We start from the raw sequence: 16,272 nt of genomic DNA on the forward strand, positions 1-16,272 counted from the left end.
ATCCCCACTTCACCCTGGAAGCTCCCCTACCCAACCCAACTCTTCCAGCAAGTTCCTCAAGTTTAATCGGTGACCTGAACCGTGTCGTTCTGAAGAGAGACACAAAATGCTGGGGTAAATCAGTGGGTGAGGCAGCATCTCTGGAGAACATGTTTCGGATTGGCACCCTTCTTCAGTGTCAAGTCTGAAGAAGGGTCCTGACCTGAAACATCATCTGTCCATGTTCTCCAGCGATGCTGCCTGACCCACTGGGTTGCTTCAGCATTGTGTGTCTCTTTGGTATAAACCAGCATCCTTATTACTCCTTGTCTTTCTGGTTTCCCCGCTGACTCAATTTGCTCTTGGTAAATATTTCAGTGATCAGACTGCACGCGAGCGTGTGGGTGGGTAAGACTAACCCCGGTTTAAAAAATTGAGTTGAATGGGGCGGTGAGATCAGAAAGACGGGTTGGCGTTGAGACTGTTGTGTGGCGATGGCGTGCTGCATTTGTGTGCTGACTGTGAGCTTTCTTCCCCTGTGTTGTGCTGCACTGTGAGGATGAGGAGCACACGGCATCCCTTCCAGTTGGAGACCGTCTGGCTGGACAAGTGGAGGTTCGACGAGGCGGAAAGGTTGTTCCACGAAGCCGGGCAGAGGCGCCCGGAGGCCGGGGTTGGCCCGCCCGCGCCAGACGGGATGGGCAAGAAAAGGCAGGAGAAGTGCGCCCCGCGGTGCAGGCCGGTGGTGGCGAGGGAAACTGACCGGCGCTGGGTTGAAGAGGAAGCGGCGGCGGCAGCGGCAGCGGGCGACTCTGGGACGCCGGCCCGTGAACGGCGGCCCGCCGTGGCCTGCCATCACCTGGTGGCCGGGGTCTGGATCAACAGGGGCATCTTCGACGAGGCCGAGCTCCAGTTCCTCACCCGTTCCCAGGCACGGGCAGTGCCGCGCTCTCTCCCCATCTCCAGCTCCCGCCGGAGCCCGAAGCAGCGGCCCACCCCGGACGAGGGCTACGCCAGCGTCGGCGCCACGCCGGTGACCCCGGCAACACCCGGCCCCCGGGGGAACGGGACATCCACCACCGTGCCCATCTACTGCCCACCAGCCTGCGAGGTGTGGTTGGAGAAGCAGCGGCCCACCCCAGACGAGGGTTACGCCAGCGTTGGTGCCACGCCGGTGACCCCGGCTACACCCGGCCCCCAGGGGAACGGGACGTCTCCCAGTGCTGGCGGCTACCACCCACCTGCCCACGAGGTGTGGCTGGAGAAACCGCTGCCCACCCCGGACGAGAGTTACGCCAGCGTTGGTGCCACGCCGGTGACCCCGGCTACACCCGGCCCCCGGGGGAACGGGCCATCTCCCACCGTGCCCATCTACCACCCACCCGCCCGCGAGGTGTGGCTGGAGAAACCGCTGTACGACGAGGCAGAGCGGCTCTACCACGAGGGGCGGGCGGTGCCGAGGGACGGCCCGCACCGCAGCAGCGCCGCGCCGCGACCAACACCCCGCGCCGTGGACCCCGGCCCCTCGCCCAAACCCTGCCCACCTCCGGCATCGGCCCATCACCACCTCATCCATCGGGACAATGAGCCGGTGTGGTTCAACAAAGCCGCCCACGATGCTGCAGAACTGCGCCACCACCTGCCCGACAGCCGGGGAATGGCCGGCAAAACCCAGGAGCTGCCGTCTGTCCCTCCACCAGCACCACCCACAGAGAGAACTAGCCCTGCACCTCGCTCTCCCAGGACTCAGGATAAGTAGGCTTGGATCATATTTCATGCACCCTAACCCAACACAAGGTCCCTGACCAACCCGTTGCCATTCCTTCATACGTTTTGAAGTCCTCCATCATACTTGCATCCAATTTATTTTCTTGGGTATCTGGTTAAATAATGCAGAGCCACGCCCTGTCATTATAACACGGGGGGGGGGGGGGGGGGGGGGGGGGGGGGGGGGAATTGTAAACTTAACCTGGGTGTCACCAAATTAAGTCACTGGGTGATCCTACCTGACTCTCGACTGTCAAGTCAAGTTAGACACAAAGTGCTGGAGTAACTCATCAGGTCAGGCAGCATCTTTGGAGAAAAAGGATGGAACCTGGATAGGAGAAGCTTTCAGGGCAAGTAGTACTAGCTCAGGAGGGGATTGTGGACAAGTCGGGCCGAAGGGCCTGTTTCTGTGTTGTACAACTGATCGTATGAGGTTCCAATCAATAAATCAATACAGGATCCTGTTGCTGAATCTCCAACCAATTTACAATTGGCATCGGATAGGACTTGCACCACAAGCAGATTTATTTTAACATAGACAATAGACAATACGTGCAGGAGTAGGCCATTCGGCCCTTCGAGCCAGCACCACCATTCAATGTGATCATGGCCGATCATCCATTCTTTAACCATTGAAGGTTAATTTAAATGCATTTTTTTGTGTTAAAATGGTTTCTACTCATGGGCTCTGGGTAGCTGTGACAAGACTGGGATTACTGTCCTCCCTCCACCACCTCCAGTTAAATTCCATTTGGAATATTTTGGAGGACCAAGAACTGTCCATCGGCAGAACTCTGTGACGATGCTTAGGGCCACTTTTAACCAGTGCGGGCAGCTTTATAATGGGCAAGTGTTGTGCCATCTAGGGTCAGGTGGACCGGTCCGATGAACACAGGGGGCATGGTTCCAAGATTAGTTTAGAGATACAGCATGCAAACAAGCCGCTTGGCCCACTGAGACCGCACCAACCATAATTACCACAATCCGACAAACTAAGGACAATTTACAGAAGCCAATCGACTTAATAACCTGCACCCGGCGAAAGCCCACGTGGTCACGGGGTGAGCGTACAAGCTCCGTACAGACAACACCTGTGGTCACTGATTGGGGATGATCAGCCATGATCACATTGAATGGCGGTGCTGGCTCGAAGGGCCGAATGGCCTCCTCCTGCACCTATTGTCAGGATGGAACTCTGGTCTCTGGCGCTGTGATGCGCCACTGTGCTGCCCCACTATTGAACCCGCCAAAACTTCACAATAATCCATCCACTTCAAAATCGGTGCCCCTGATTACATGACCGGTGCTGTTTCATGATGCCAATGCTCCGACGTACCCGCCGCTACGTTAGCGCCCGAGAACCTGCCGTTAGCGCTAAGAGACGTCCCCGAGCTCCGACGTACCCGCTACGTTCATTCTCCGCGCTTATCACGAGTTTGATTTTTTTTTTTAACTCGGGAGAGCTCTTGGAATGAACTCGTACCGTGGGACAGGGCTATAACAGTACTCGCCTTGTGTGAATCTGCAGACCTTTTCCCACCCTTCAGCAACCAATGCAATTGTGCATAGTGTTGACTTGAGGTGATTGTTTTGCTGGACTGGCCAAGCGACCAGTGGCGTGAGATGATTGTCCTGTCTATTGCAGTCGGACTGACCACACGGACCAGCATTGCAACCCCGTTGAAGGTGTTGTCCTCTCTTGTCAAATCGCCTGAGAACTGCTCTCTCTCTCTCTCGAGATGGGCAGCAGTGAGACTTGAGTGAGCGGTGGGTGGAAGGTGTGATATTTGATCGGTTATGTTGCTACATAAGGAAGTATGGACTGATCTTTCCGGTTGGGGTGCCTTCCTGCTACCATTTAATTTCCCCGCCCATCATGTGTGAACCATTGGCAGGGGCGGAAAGGCGATGTGGAGAGGATGTTTCCACCAGTGGGGGAGTCTAAGACCAAAGGTCAGCCTCAGAATACCTTTAGAAAAGAGATGAGAAGGAATTTCTGTAGTCAGAGGGTGGCGAATCTGTGGAGGCCAAGTCAATGGATATTTTTAAGGCAGAGGTAGATAGATTCTTCATTGACACGGGGAGATGGCAGGAGAATGGGGTTGAGAGGGAAAGATAGATCAGCCATGATTGAATGGCGGAGTAGACTCTTGGCCGAATGGCCCAATTCTACTCCTCTATCACTTTATGAACTTTTTAGGAGCTATGGTTTTGCGATGAAACTCGTGTAACGGCAGCGGATTAGAGAATGGGGCTGAGGAGTGTCTCAGTTGCAGTGGGACAGCACTGAGCTAATCCAGCAGCACCCCATCCATGTGTTGATTGCTCTGGGGCTTTGAACGGGGTCTGACTGCCTTTCGTCACCGTTCCCTCCATCTAGGACCATGGCAGCTAACGTTCTAGCAAACGAGAATATCTGGTTTGACAAAAGCAAGTATGACGACGCGGAGATGAAGTACTACAGCCAGATGCATGATTCAGTTCCTGCCGACACCCCCGTACAGAATACAGCGTGGAATCCACCAGCCACACAGGTACAGTATGCTGCTTGGACCAGTGTGTGAGAAAGAGAAAAAAAGAAATGTACAGGAAAATAACAACAATATTAACCTTACAAGTTGCAAATGTCTTTGGTTTCTAATTAAAGAGCAAAGGACATCAGCTTGCAAGATGTCCGCTTGCCCTTTAAACAAGGACATGGTCCTTCAGGTCCTCTCTGCCACTTACTATGATGGTGGGTGATTGTCCAAATTGATTCCCTTGTGCCAGCTTTCCACCCATAATCTCTGATTCCCGATAGCGGTGAGTAGAGCCGCTGCCTCAGAGCGCCAGAGGCTCTGGTTGTCTGTGTGGAGTTTGCACGTTTCCTCACCTCTGCTGTCTGTGTGGAGTTTGCCACGTTTTTCCTGTGACCGCGTGGGTTTCCACCGGGTATCCCGGTTTCCCCCCCCCCCCCCCCCCCCAATTCCTGAAGACGTGCGGGTTTGTAGGTTAACTGGCCCTCTGTAAATTGCCTCCTCGTGTGTAGGGAGCGGGCTGATACTAACCTAAAGTGGACGGGTGATCGGTGGGTTGGCGTGGGCCGAAGGGCCTGTTTCCATGCTGTGTCTCTTTAAAAACTCACTCTCTGAAGTGAAAGAAATATCAAACTCCTTGAACGTATCGAATGATTTAGTTTCAACCATGTAGTGGAGAATTCCACAGACGCACCACTCGCTGGGAGAAGAAATCTCTCCTCATCTCAGGCTTGGGCGTCCCTCAAGAGAGCCTAGAGTGTTAATAATTGTCACACGCACTGGGTCCAGAACAATAACATTCTTACTTGCCGTTGCTTCACAAGCACATTAATGCGACAACACACACACACACAAATATACAATTTACATTATCGGTTGTTCGAGGTAAATTGGATCATAATCGTGCAAACCAAAGTACAGAGTGTAAGGTCCGTGGTAGTTCGGTTCTGCAGTCGGGTTGTAGAGTGTGGCTCAACAGCCTGATACTTGATGGGGTAAAAGGCTGTTCCTCGACCTAGAGGCAATGGTTCTCAGGCTCATTTGTATCTCCAACAGACTAGAGTTTTCCTCAGCCTAACAGTCTGTAATTTCTTGTCCAAATCATTCGGCCAATCTCTCTAAAGCCTTGTTTAAAAATCTGTGGTTACTTCGATCGGAACGGAGAAAACACACAGCTCCTCGGTAATTGACCATTTAAAAAAACCAATGCTGGGCACTCTTTGACCTGTGGTGCCTTCTCAGGTTCTGAATCTTGTATTGGACCTTCATAAGCCATAAGTTTTACAGGTCGAGCAGCCTCATCCAGTCTATCGGCCATTCAATCTGTTGGTGGCTTATCTTCTCTCCCTTCTAAGGACCTGACAACCCGTGTCGGTTTTACTAGCCAAGTAAAGACCCGAAACGTCACCGGCCTTTAATTTGATTGCTAGGACTAGTCCTAGACTCCTATCCAGCGCTTTCACTATTTGTAAAACCTTCTTTCTCCAGAGATACTGTCTGTCCCGCTGAGTTACTCCAACATTTTGTCAATATCCATGTGGTTATGCTTCAGTATCTCTGCAGTTGATTGCCTCTAGCAAGAAGACTGGTTGGCCCTGTAATCCTGAAAAGATACTGCATGGAAATAGGCCTGAAGGGAAGAGGTCTAGGATTAGAGGCCTTCGGCCCACCGAGTCCACGTCGAACAGAGATCACACGTTCACACTAGTTCTATGTTATCCCACTTTCCCATCCATTCCTATGATCTAGGGGCAATTTACAGAAGCAAATTAAGTAAGTAAGTTTATTGCCCAAGTATTCACATACAAGGAATTTGCCTTGGTGCTGCGCCCATAAGTAGCAACATGACATACATACATACAAACTTAACCAGCACTGCTTTGGGACGTGGGAGAAAACCAGAGCACCCAGAGGAAACCCACACAGTCACAGGGAGAACACGAAAACTCCACATAGTGGCAGCACCCACGGTTGGGATTGAACCCGGTTGAGCTGTGAGGCAGCAGCTCTACCCGCTGCGCCTGTGTGTCACCCATAACTAAATAGCCAGGAGTCGAGCGGTTTCCTGCCACTCCCACTGTCATTAGAGTGATACAGCGTGGAAACAGGCCCAACTTAACTTACCCACCATGTCCCAGCTACACTAGTCCCGCTTTCTTGCATTTGGTCCATATCCCTTCAAACCTCTCCTATCCATGTACCTGTCTAACTGTTTCTTAAACGTTGGGACAGTCCCAGCCTCAACCACCTCCTCTGGCAGCTTGTTCCATGCACCCCACCACCCTTTGTGTGGAAAAGCTACCCCTCAGATTCCTATTCCAGATTCCTGTGTGCGGTAATTTCTCAGTGTCCATGCTGTGGGCAGGGTTTGGTCTGTGTGTATGTGTGTGGATTCGGTGTAATGTACCACTCTGCCTGTGAGATGTCTGTGGTGCAGCCCCGATAGTGGGCAGGTAATCTAGGATCCAGGCAGTTGAGATCTTGGCCCTCTTGAACTGATTGTAAACCTGCAGCAGCACCCAGGTAATTTGAAACAGGCGGGCGGCTCAACAGCTGTAGAGATTGTGGGCGGATGTCTGAGTCCCAGTTAAAAGGGGTGGTCTCACTGCTAGATCCCAGCAGAAGAATCACTTAATACTTTGTCTTGTGAAGCTGGCTCAACTCACTGCAGCCCCCTGGTGCTGCTCATTAGCACTCTTCACTGTTCTGTCACACTGCCGTCCCATGAAAGCAACCAAGACGTCCCACCCCGGTCATTCCTCCTCCTCCTCCCCGCTCCCGTCCGGCAGAAAGCACAGAAGCTTGAAAAGCACCACCAGACTCTCCCCCTCTGTTGTCGGGCTTCTGAACTGTCCTTCCATAAGCTAGGGTGGTGTCTGATTCATTGCGAAGATCCTATAGCGAGCAAGATGGTCCACTCGACGAGAAAGACGTAGTACGGTCACGTGCAGATTCGTGGGTAATTTTCGGCCCCATTTCCGTAACCGGCTTCCGTCTCCGCACCAAAGATCCCGTAGCGGAGCGAAGATACTAGCGCGGAGACGGAAGCCGGTTACGGAAACATCCTCGTAATATTTGGTAAAAATCTTCTCCTCATTTTCAGAATTATAATTTATTAACACAAAGTGTTCCCCCGCAACGTTGATTACACTGCGGGTCGGGTCGGGTCGGGTTACTGAAATGGATGAAAAAAAGGCCCAGGTTCCGCTCCGTTGCGTACTACACGTCAGCCCATTGCATTTAGCAGGAGTGGTCTATCTTGCTCCGCTATAGGATCTTTGATTATTAGTGGCAGGAGCGCCCCGAGTAAGGATCGCGTTTCCTGCTGAGGTGCTGGGATGAGCAAGGGATTAACTTGAGTCGAGGGATTCGCCCAAACCAGTGCTCTGTTCTCGGAGCCTGAGTGGCGGCTTTCATGACATCTCCACCCCATTTAGCATGGGAGGGAACTCCTGGAGTAGTCTGAATGGAGTTTGTGCGTTCTCCTGGTGACCACGTAGATTTTTTTCCCCAAGCGTTCCGGTTTCCTTCCCCACTCCAAAGACGTGCGAGCTTTTAGGTTAGTTGGTTTTGGTGAGTTGTAACTGGGATTTCCCATGGCCCTAAAGCTAGTCCTCACCGACTAACTGAGCCGTGCACACCAGGAACACCTCAGTCTGATTTACCTAGGATTAACCATATGTATCGGCAATGGAGCAATGACAATCCAGTTTCTTACTTCCTAAATAATGTCAGTAATGTTAGTTTAGTGGTGCAGCGGTGGAGGTGCTGTCTGTACGGAGTTTGCACGTTCTCCCTGTGACCGCGTAGCTTTTCTCCGGCTGCTGTGTAGGTTAATTGGCCGGTAAAAATCTTTGTAGGTTAATTGGCCGGTAAAAATAGTAAATTGCCCCCTAGAGTGTAGGATAGTGTTAGTGGATGGGGATCGCTGGTCGGTGTGGACTCAGTGGGCAGAAGGGCCTGTTTCTGCGCTGTGCCGAAACCTAAAGAAAAACGTTCAAATGTCCTGTGTGATCGTTTAAAGTGTTTTAATGCCAATTACCGAGCTATCTATACGCATTAATTGACTCCTTTGTAACTATGCTCCCTTTTTCTCCCTGTGCTCTTCAGAAATTAAATCTGAAATGACCCTTTCTTGTTCATTCACTCTGCATGTCTTTCTTATTTCCTCAGCCAAACATCTGGTGCTTATTGAGGGTCTGGTGATGCTTTCTGTCAAGTTACTTTGAGAGCAGCAGCAATCTGATCCTGCACTTGTGTAAAACAAACCAGAACGTCCTTTTTAACTGCTGGACTTGTTATTGTAATACGTTTTGACACTGCCCCTTCCCAAGGGCTGTTGGTTTTACTGGTGCTGAATGGCCTCTGGTTCTTTACCGTTGATTTTCTCTGCATGTAATGGTCCTGACAGAATCTACCTGAAGGGGGTGTGACATTAGAGCACATGTCCTCGGGTACCTCTGATTGGGGAGGGGGTAAATACTCCAGGGTTGGTGGGGCAGAGGGCTGTGGTTTTCCTGTCTTCTCAACAGTGATCTCGGCTGCAAGTCACACACTCTCTGCGTCCTGTGGTGCTGCTTCTGTCACAGAGCGCAGAAGGAGAGTGCGCTCTGACTAACAGCGTTGGTTTTCTTTGCAGCTCTGGTCATCCCAGCGGCTGGCGGCCTGGTGTCAGTGAGGGGCAGCCTCGATCGTTCGTGGGGGGGGAGGGGGGGGGCTTTGCTTTCTGCTTTCTCTGCTTTCTGGTCGTGCAGCCGCTTGGTCCACGGGGCACTGTGCTTGGGTAATCTCCAGTCGCCAGTCATTCAAGCCCTCGACATACCGTGCTGGAGTAACTCAACAGGTCAGGCGGCATCTCTGGAGGATATGGATAGGTGACATTAAGAAACATAGAAAATAGGTGCAGGAGGAGGCCATTCGGCCCTTCGAGCCAGCACCGCCATTCATTATGATCATGGCTGATCGTCCCCAATCAATAACCCGTGCCTGCCTTCTCCCCATTCCCCTTGACTCCACTGGCAGCCCCTAGAGATCTATCTAACTCTCTCTTAAATCCATCCAGTGACTTGGCCTCCACTGCCCTCTGTGGCAGGGAATTCCACAAATTGACAACTCTCTAGGTGAAAACGCTTTTTCTCACCTCAGTCTTAAACAACCTCCCCTTTATTCTATGACTGTGGCCCCTGGTTCTGGACTCACCCCACATTGGGAACCATTTTACCACCACTTCTCTCCTCATCTCGCGCCCTTTTTGTCTTCTCCCCCCCCCCCCCCCCCCCCCCCCCCTCTGGCTTTTGTCCGCCCATCTTCCAATCTCACCCCTCACAAGTGTAGACTCTGCAACACTTGCAGTCGGTCCACCAAGGCCTGCTGGTTGCCACCTTTCTACACCAGCCTTTCTGTCCTGGGCTGCCTCCTTTGCCAGAGTGAAGCCAATTACACTGGAGGAACAAGCACCTCATATTCCGCACGGGATAATCCTGTATTCCTTCCCCATGCTCCACATTTTATGCTCTTCGACCCTTCTCACATTTTTTGTCTTTTCATTTCTAGCCTTTGTCCACCTATCTGCAAATCCAACTCCCTCTCACCTGTATCCAGCTCCCTCTCACCTGCTTGCCTGGTTTTGTCCTGCCCCTCACCTCTCCTCCAGCTTTCTCCCCCTTACTGCGATCATAGTCGCATAGTGTGGAAACCCAACTATTCCCCACGTCAACCAAGATGCCCCATCTACACTAGTCCCATCTGCCTTCTTTTGGCCCATATCCCTCTAAACCCCTTCCTATCCATGCACCTGTTAAATCAGTCTGAAGAAGATCAGTCCCGGCTCAAAACACTGGCCCAGCCATGTTCTCCAGAGATGCTGCCTGGCCTGCTGAGTTACTCCAGCACTTTTTTGTGTGTGTGTGTGTGTGTGCAAACCAGCGCCTGCAGTTCCTTGTGTCGACATTTAAAGCCCTCAGACTGTTGTTGCTGTGGTTTGACCAAAGATGAAGCCTTTGACTAAATTCTTTCTCCACTACCTAGGAGAATGGAGCGAGTAACATCCTTCGAGACATTGCCAGAGCCAGGGAGAATATCCAGAAGTCACTGGCCGGAGTGAGTACCTGCTCCTCTTAGCTGGCTGCAGACTTCAGATGCCCCATTGAATTGCACACAAACACCTTACAAAAGACATCTCCTCAAACCTGCTTCAACCTCTGGGCCACATTCACACCCAGTTCACACCACATTCTGTTTTAAAATGTCTACACAACTTATTAGAGCAGACTGTCCTTGTGGTTCGGCTCTAATGTCCCGAAGATCGTACCTTGAAGCAGGGCAGTCGAGAGTGTTTTATTGTCCGACGTCCCAGATAGAGCGATGACATTCTTACATGCAGCACCACATATTGGATACATCAGGAAACTACAAGCCAGTGGGCCTTAACATTAGAAAGGGAGAGAGTTATTGGATTCATCTGTAATTGGAAAGCCGAGGAGTGATTAGTCAGCATGGTTTTGTATGTGGGAAATCAAGTCTCATTCATTTGAAGGTACGCAAAAAAGCTGGTGAAATTCAGTGGGTGCAGCAGCATCTATGGAGCGAAGGAAATAGGCAACGTTTTGGGCCGAAACCCTTCAGGGTTTCGGCCCGAAACGTTGCCTATTTCCTTCGCTCCATAGATGCTGCTGCACCCTCTGAGTTTCTCCAGCTTTTTTGTGTACCTTCGATTTTCCAGCATCTGCAGTTCCTTCTTCATTTGAAGATGGACACAAAAAGCTGGAGTAACTCAGCGGGACAGGCAGCATCTCTGGAGAGAAGGAATAAGGTGACGTTTCGGGCCAAGACCCTTCTTCAGAAGTCAGTTAGGAGAGAATCTGAAGAAGGGCCTCGACCCTAAACATCCCCCTTTCTTTCCTTCTCTCCAGAGATGCTGCCTGTCTCGCTGAGTTACTCTAGCCTTTTATGTCCATCTTCGGTTTAAACCAGCATCTGGAGTTCCTTCCTACATGTTAATTCGAGTTCTTTTGAAGAGTTAGCCAAGGGGATTGATGGTGGTAAACATTGTCGGACCATGTGATCCAGGTTGGGTTAGTAAATTGGATGCAAGATTTTGGGCGGCACGGTGGCGCAGCGGGTGGAGCTGCTGCCTCACGGCTCCAGAGACCCCGGCTCGATCCTGACCTTGGGTGCTGTCTGTGTGTGTGGAGTTTGCACGTTCTCCCTGGGTGCTTCAGTTTCCCCATGTGCGGGTTTGTGGGCTAATCAACCTCTGTCTACTCCACCCATCAAGTCTACTCCACCATTCAATCACAGCTGATCTATCATTCCTTCTCAACCCCACTCTCCTGCCTTCTCCACATAATGCCTAACACCCGTACTAAAAGGGGCCATGAAATGTCCTATGTGCCAAGTAGGATTAAAGAGAATCCTAAAACATTTTATGCACCCATTAAAAACAAGACTAACATGCAAGGGCATTTTGAGATCAAAAAGGAGGTGGTGTTAGTTCCCTTGATGAGCATTAAGGTAAGGATAAGTCCCCAGGGCCTGGTGGGATCTATCCCAGGTTATTGTGAGGCAAGAGATTGTGGGAGCCTGTGTCTTTGCTCATCACAGACGAGGTCTCAGAGGTCTGGGCAACAGCCAATATTCCTTTGTATAAGAAGGGAAGCAGAGGTAATCCAGGAAATTGTAGACCAATAAAACTCACATTGGTGTAGGGAAGGATTTTGTAGGAGCAAGGTTTACATGCGTCTGGAAAAGGATGGCTGATTAGGGACAGTCGGCATGGTTTTGTAAGCAGCAGGTCATGTGTTAGAGCTTGATCGAGGTGATGAAGATGATCGATGGGGCTGGGGATGGTGGATACATGAACTTTAAGGCATCTCGTGGGCTGAGCCAGAAGGTCAAGATGCATGCTTTTGAGAGCGATGTGGTAGTTTGGATTAACAAAGAGGGTGGTGCAGGAAGGGGGTTGTGCTGGCCGGAGGTGGATGACCTGTGGTGGTCCACGGGGATCCATGCTGGGACCTCTATTTGACCGACACAAATATAGATAGGAGTAACTTAGCAGGACAGGCAGCATCTCTGGAGAGAAGGAATGGGTGACATTTTCGGTCGAGACCCTTCTTCAGCAGTGAATTAGGAGAGAATCTGAAGAGGGTCTCGACCCGAAACGTCGCCCAATTTCCACTAGTGCGAGAGTCTAGGACCAGAAGGCAAGGACGTACCTTCAGAATGGAGATGAGGAGGAATTTCTTTAGCCAGAGGGTGATGGATCTGTGGAATTCATTGCCACAGACGGCTGTGGAGGCCAAGGCATTGGATATTTTTAAAGCAGAGATTGACAGGTTCTTGATTAATAAGGGTGTCAAATGTTACGGGTAGAAGGCAGGAGAGTGGGGTTGAGAGGGAAATATGGATCAGCCATGATTGAATAGCAGAGCAGACCTGATGGGCTGAATGGCCTAATTGTGCTCCTATGTCTAGTGCTGTCCTGCTCTATGTTGTACCAGAGGCAACAGTTGTCTGCATTTCTTGGTGTGGGTGGATGGACCATCTGCCCCATAGCCCCTGTGTTGGTGGCTTCCAACTGAGCATCCCTGTCACACAAGGCCACGTCCCCCCCCCCCCCAACTGGTCTATTGGTGCCTCCGCATCAAGGACTGTGGCTGAAACTCTGCAGCGTCCTGCTCTCACCATCCCACCTCCATTCACCTAAACTCTCTGTTTCAACAGTGCCCGGGCTCCAGAAGGCATTAATGATCAGTGTGAAGAAGGGTCTCGACCCGAAACATCACCCAGAGATGCTGCCCTGTCCCTGTCCCTGTCCCGCCGAGTTACTCCAGCATTTTGTGTCTACCCTTGCATGAATCAAAATAGAATGCATCTAAATACCGAATAATGATGGGGTTGAGTGTTGTTCTGGATATTCCCATTACGGGAAGGATGTGGAGGCTCACCAGAATGATGCCTGGATTAAGTGGCATTAGCTACAAGGTGAGGTTGGTCCAACGTGGATTGCTTTCTCTAGTTGAGGGAAGAACTGATAAGTATATAAAATTATGACAGGCATAGATAGGGTAGACAGTCAGAACCTTTATCCCCAGGCTGGCAACGTCAAATACTAGAGGGCATAACATTACGGTGAGAGGGGCAAGGTTTAAAGGAGATGCACGGGCCGAGTTTTGTTCTACACAGAGGGTGGTTGGGAACTGGAACGTTTGCCAGGGGTGGTGGGGGAGGTAGTTACGACAGTGGCTTGTGGATAGGCACATGGATAGTCAGGGATATGGATTATGTGCAGGTAGACCAGCGATGCACCAGGTATCATGTTGGGTACGGACATTGTGGGCCAAAGGGTCTGTTCCCATGCTTGCTGAGCTTGATGCCTTTCAACCTTCTTGCCTGAATCAACGTGAAATATACCTTTGTGTTTGGAGGCATGAACTTTGACTGTGCCGTGGGTTTATTGGGACCCATGCGAGAAGCTGCCAGGGCAGAGTGCAATTGACCACTAGTCCATCGGCCACGGAACATCCTGCAGGCACTGCAGGGAAAGGACTCCATGGGTCTGGTGGCCTGGTTCCCAGAGCAGACTGCCCAGCTTGTCTGGCGGAATGCCTCATCGCCAGAACTCACCAACAAGCACCAAGACCTGGCTTGGCTGGTGGTGAGGGGAGCCCTCCCAGTCAGATCCTTCCTGCACCGTCGGAACCTCACTACCAACGCACGCTGCTCTCAGGGGGCTGCTATGGAGAGGGCTGGGTGTCCTTGTACACTGGTCACTGAAAGTTGGTGTGCAGGTACAGCAGGCAGTGAAGAAATCTAATGGAATGTTGGCCTTCATAACAAGAGGATTTCAGTATAGGTTCTTCTGCAGTTGTATAGGGCTCTGGTGAGACCACATCTGGAGTATTGTGTACAGTTTTGGGCTCCTAATTTGACGAAGGACATCCTTGTGATTGAGGCAGTGCAGCGTAGGCTCACGAGATTGATCCCTGGGATGGCGGGACTGTCATATGAGGAAAGATTGAAAAGACTAGGCTTGTATTCACTGGAGTTTAGAAGGATGAGGGGTAATCTTATAGAAACATATCAAATTATAAAAGGACTGGACAAGCTAGATGCAGGAAAATGTTCCCAATGTTGGGCGAGTCCAGAACCAGGGGACACAGTCTTAGAATAAAGGGGAGGCCATTTAAGACTGAGGTGAGAAGAAACTTTTTCACCCAGAGAGTTGTGAATTTGTGAAATTCCCTGCCACAGAGGGCAGTGGAGGCCAAGTCACTGGATGGATTTAAGAGAGAGTTAGATAGAGCTCTAGGGGCTAGTGGAGTCAAGGGATATGGGAAGAAGGCAGGCACGGGTTATTGATTGGGGACGATCAGCCATGATCACAATGAATGGCGGTGCTGGCTCGAAGGGCCAAATGGCCTCCTCCTGCACCTATTTACTATGTTTCTGTGAGTCTTTGCAGAGTGTGGATTTGCAAAGAGAGTCTGGAGAGGTCTGCAAGGGTCCCTGTCACAGATTATTCCACACAGCTCCGTCACAGAAGACTCTGTGATTTACGGACTGTTCCCAGGGACGCATTCAGAGACTGACATCAAATGCTGCTGGAAGGTCATCAACTCGGTGAAAGACAGGTGTTGAATGCTCTCACGATTTAGGGACCTGCCTGCAAGGCAATGTGGAGAGCCGTCTATGAGGTGGCATATTTCATCCCCATAGGCTCTTGTTCTGGGGGTGTGCGGGAGGGAGAGGCCAATTGATCCTGTTGTACAAGAAACCCAGTCACTCTCAGGAAGACTAGTTCGGACCCGGTAAACTTTAGGCACCTCAGGTCCAAAGATCCTATAGCGGAGCAAGATAGACCACTCCTGCTAAATGCAATGGGCTGACGTGTAGTACGCAATGGAGCGGAACCTGGGCCTTTTTTTCATCCATTTCAGTAACCCGACCCGACCCGACCCGACCCGCAGTGTAATCAACGTTGTGGGGGAACAGTTTGTGTTAATAAATTATAATTCTGACAATGAGGTGAAGATTTTTACCAAATAACTTTGATTTTTACGAGGATGTTTCCGTAACCGGCTTCCGTCTCCGCACTAGTATCTTTGCTCCGCTACGGGATCTTTGGTGCGGAGACGAAAGCCGGTTACGGAAATGGGGCCGAAAATGACCCATGAATTTGCCCAAGACCGTACTAAGTCTTTTTTGTCGAATGGACTAACTTGCTCGCTAGAGGGTCTTTGTCCAGGTCTGCAGCAGATTCCTTTTTGAATGATGTACCTTGTATGTGAAGATGAGGAGGAATTTCATTAGTCCGGGGGTGGGGTGGGGTGGAGAATCTGGTATCTCTGGTTTCCTCCCACACTCCTCAGGCTTAAAGGTTTCTAGGTTCATTTGGGTTGGTAAAATTGTAAATTGTCCTTAGTTTGTCGAATAGTTCTATTGTACGGGGCGATTGCTGGTTGGTGAGAACTCGATGGGCTGAAGAACCTGTTTCTAACCTGTTTAGACTCGTTGCGCCTAAAGTCTAAATTTTATGTAACAGGTGGAGGCCGAGTCATTGAATATTTATAAAAATGGAGATGAACAGATTCTTGATCAGTAAGAGTAGACACAAAATGCTGGAGTAACTCAGCGGGACAGGCAGCATCTCTAGAGAGAAGGAATGGGTGGCGTTTCGGGTCAAGACACTTCTTTAGACTGAGAGGCAGGGGATAAGGGAAACGAGAGATATAGGCGGTGATGTGGAGAGATAAAGAACAATGAATGAAAGATATGCAACAAAGTAACAATGATAAACGAAACAGGCCATTGTAAGCTGTTTGGAGGGTGAAAATGAGAAGCTGGTGCGACTTGGGTGGGGAGAGGGATAGAGAGAGAGGGAATGCCGGGGCTACCTGAAGTGAGGGAAATCAATATTCACACCACTGGGCTGTAAACTGACCAAGTGAAATATGAGATGCTGTTCCTCCAATTTGCGTTTAGCCTCACTCTGACAATGGAGGAGACT

At 50.7% G+C, this 16,272-nt stretch overlaps 1 protein-coding gene across 3 annotated transcripts in view; it reads left to right on the top strand.

Annotated features, from left to right (window-relative positions):
- arhgap39 (Rho GTPase activating protein 39) overlaps window positions 1-16,272 on the top strand; it is a 621,406-nt gene that overhangs the window by 588,176 nt on the left and 16,958 nt on the right. For 2 of the 3 annotated variants that reach the window (XM_055648998.1, XM_055648981.1), the window contains exons 7-8: window positions 4,127-4,280; window positions 10,290-10,361. In XM_055648998.1, the coding sequence (XP_055504973.1) occupies window positions 4,127-4,280; window positions 10,290-10,361 (226 nt within the window). The remainder of the gene's footprint in view (window positions 1-4,126; window positions 4,281-10,289; window positions 10,362-16,272) is intronic. The other variant, XM_055648989.1, reaches the window with a different exon arrangement.

Source organism: Leucoraja erinacea, chromosome 2 (assembly GCF_028641065.1).
Source record: "Leucoraja erinacea ecotype New England chromosome 2, Leri_hhj_1, whole genome shotgun sequence".
NCBI lineage: Eukaryota > Metazoa > Chordata > Chondrichthyes > Rajiformes > Rajidae > Leucoraja > Leucoraja erinaceus.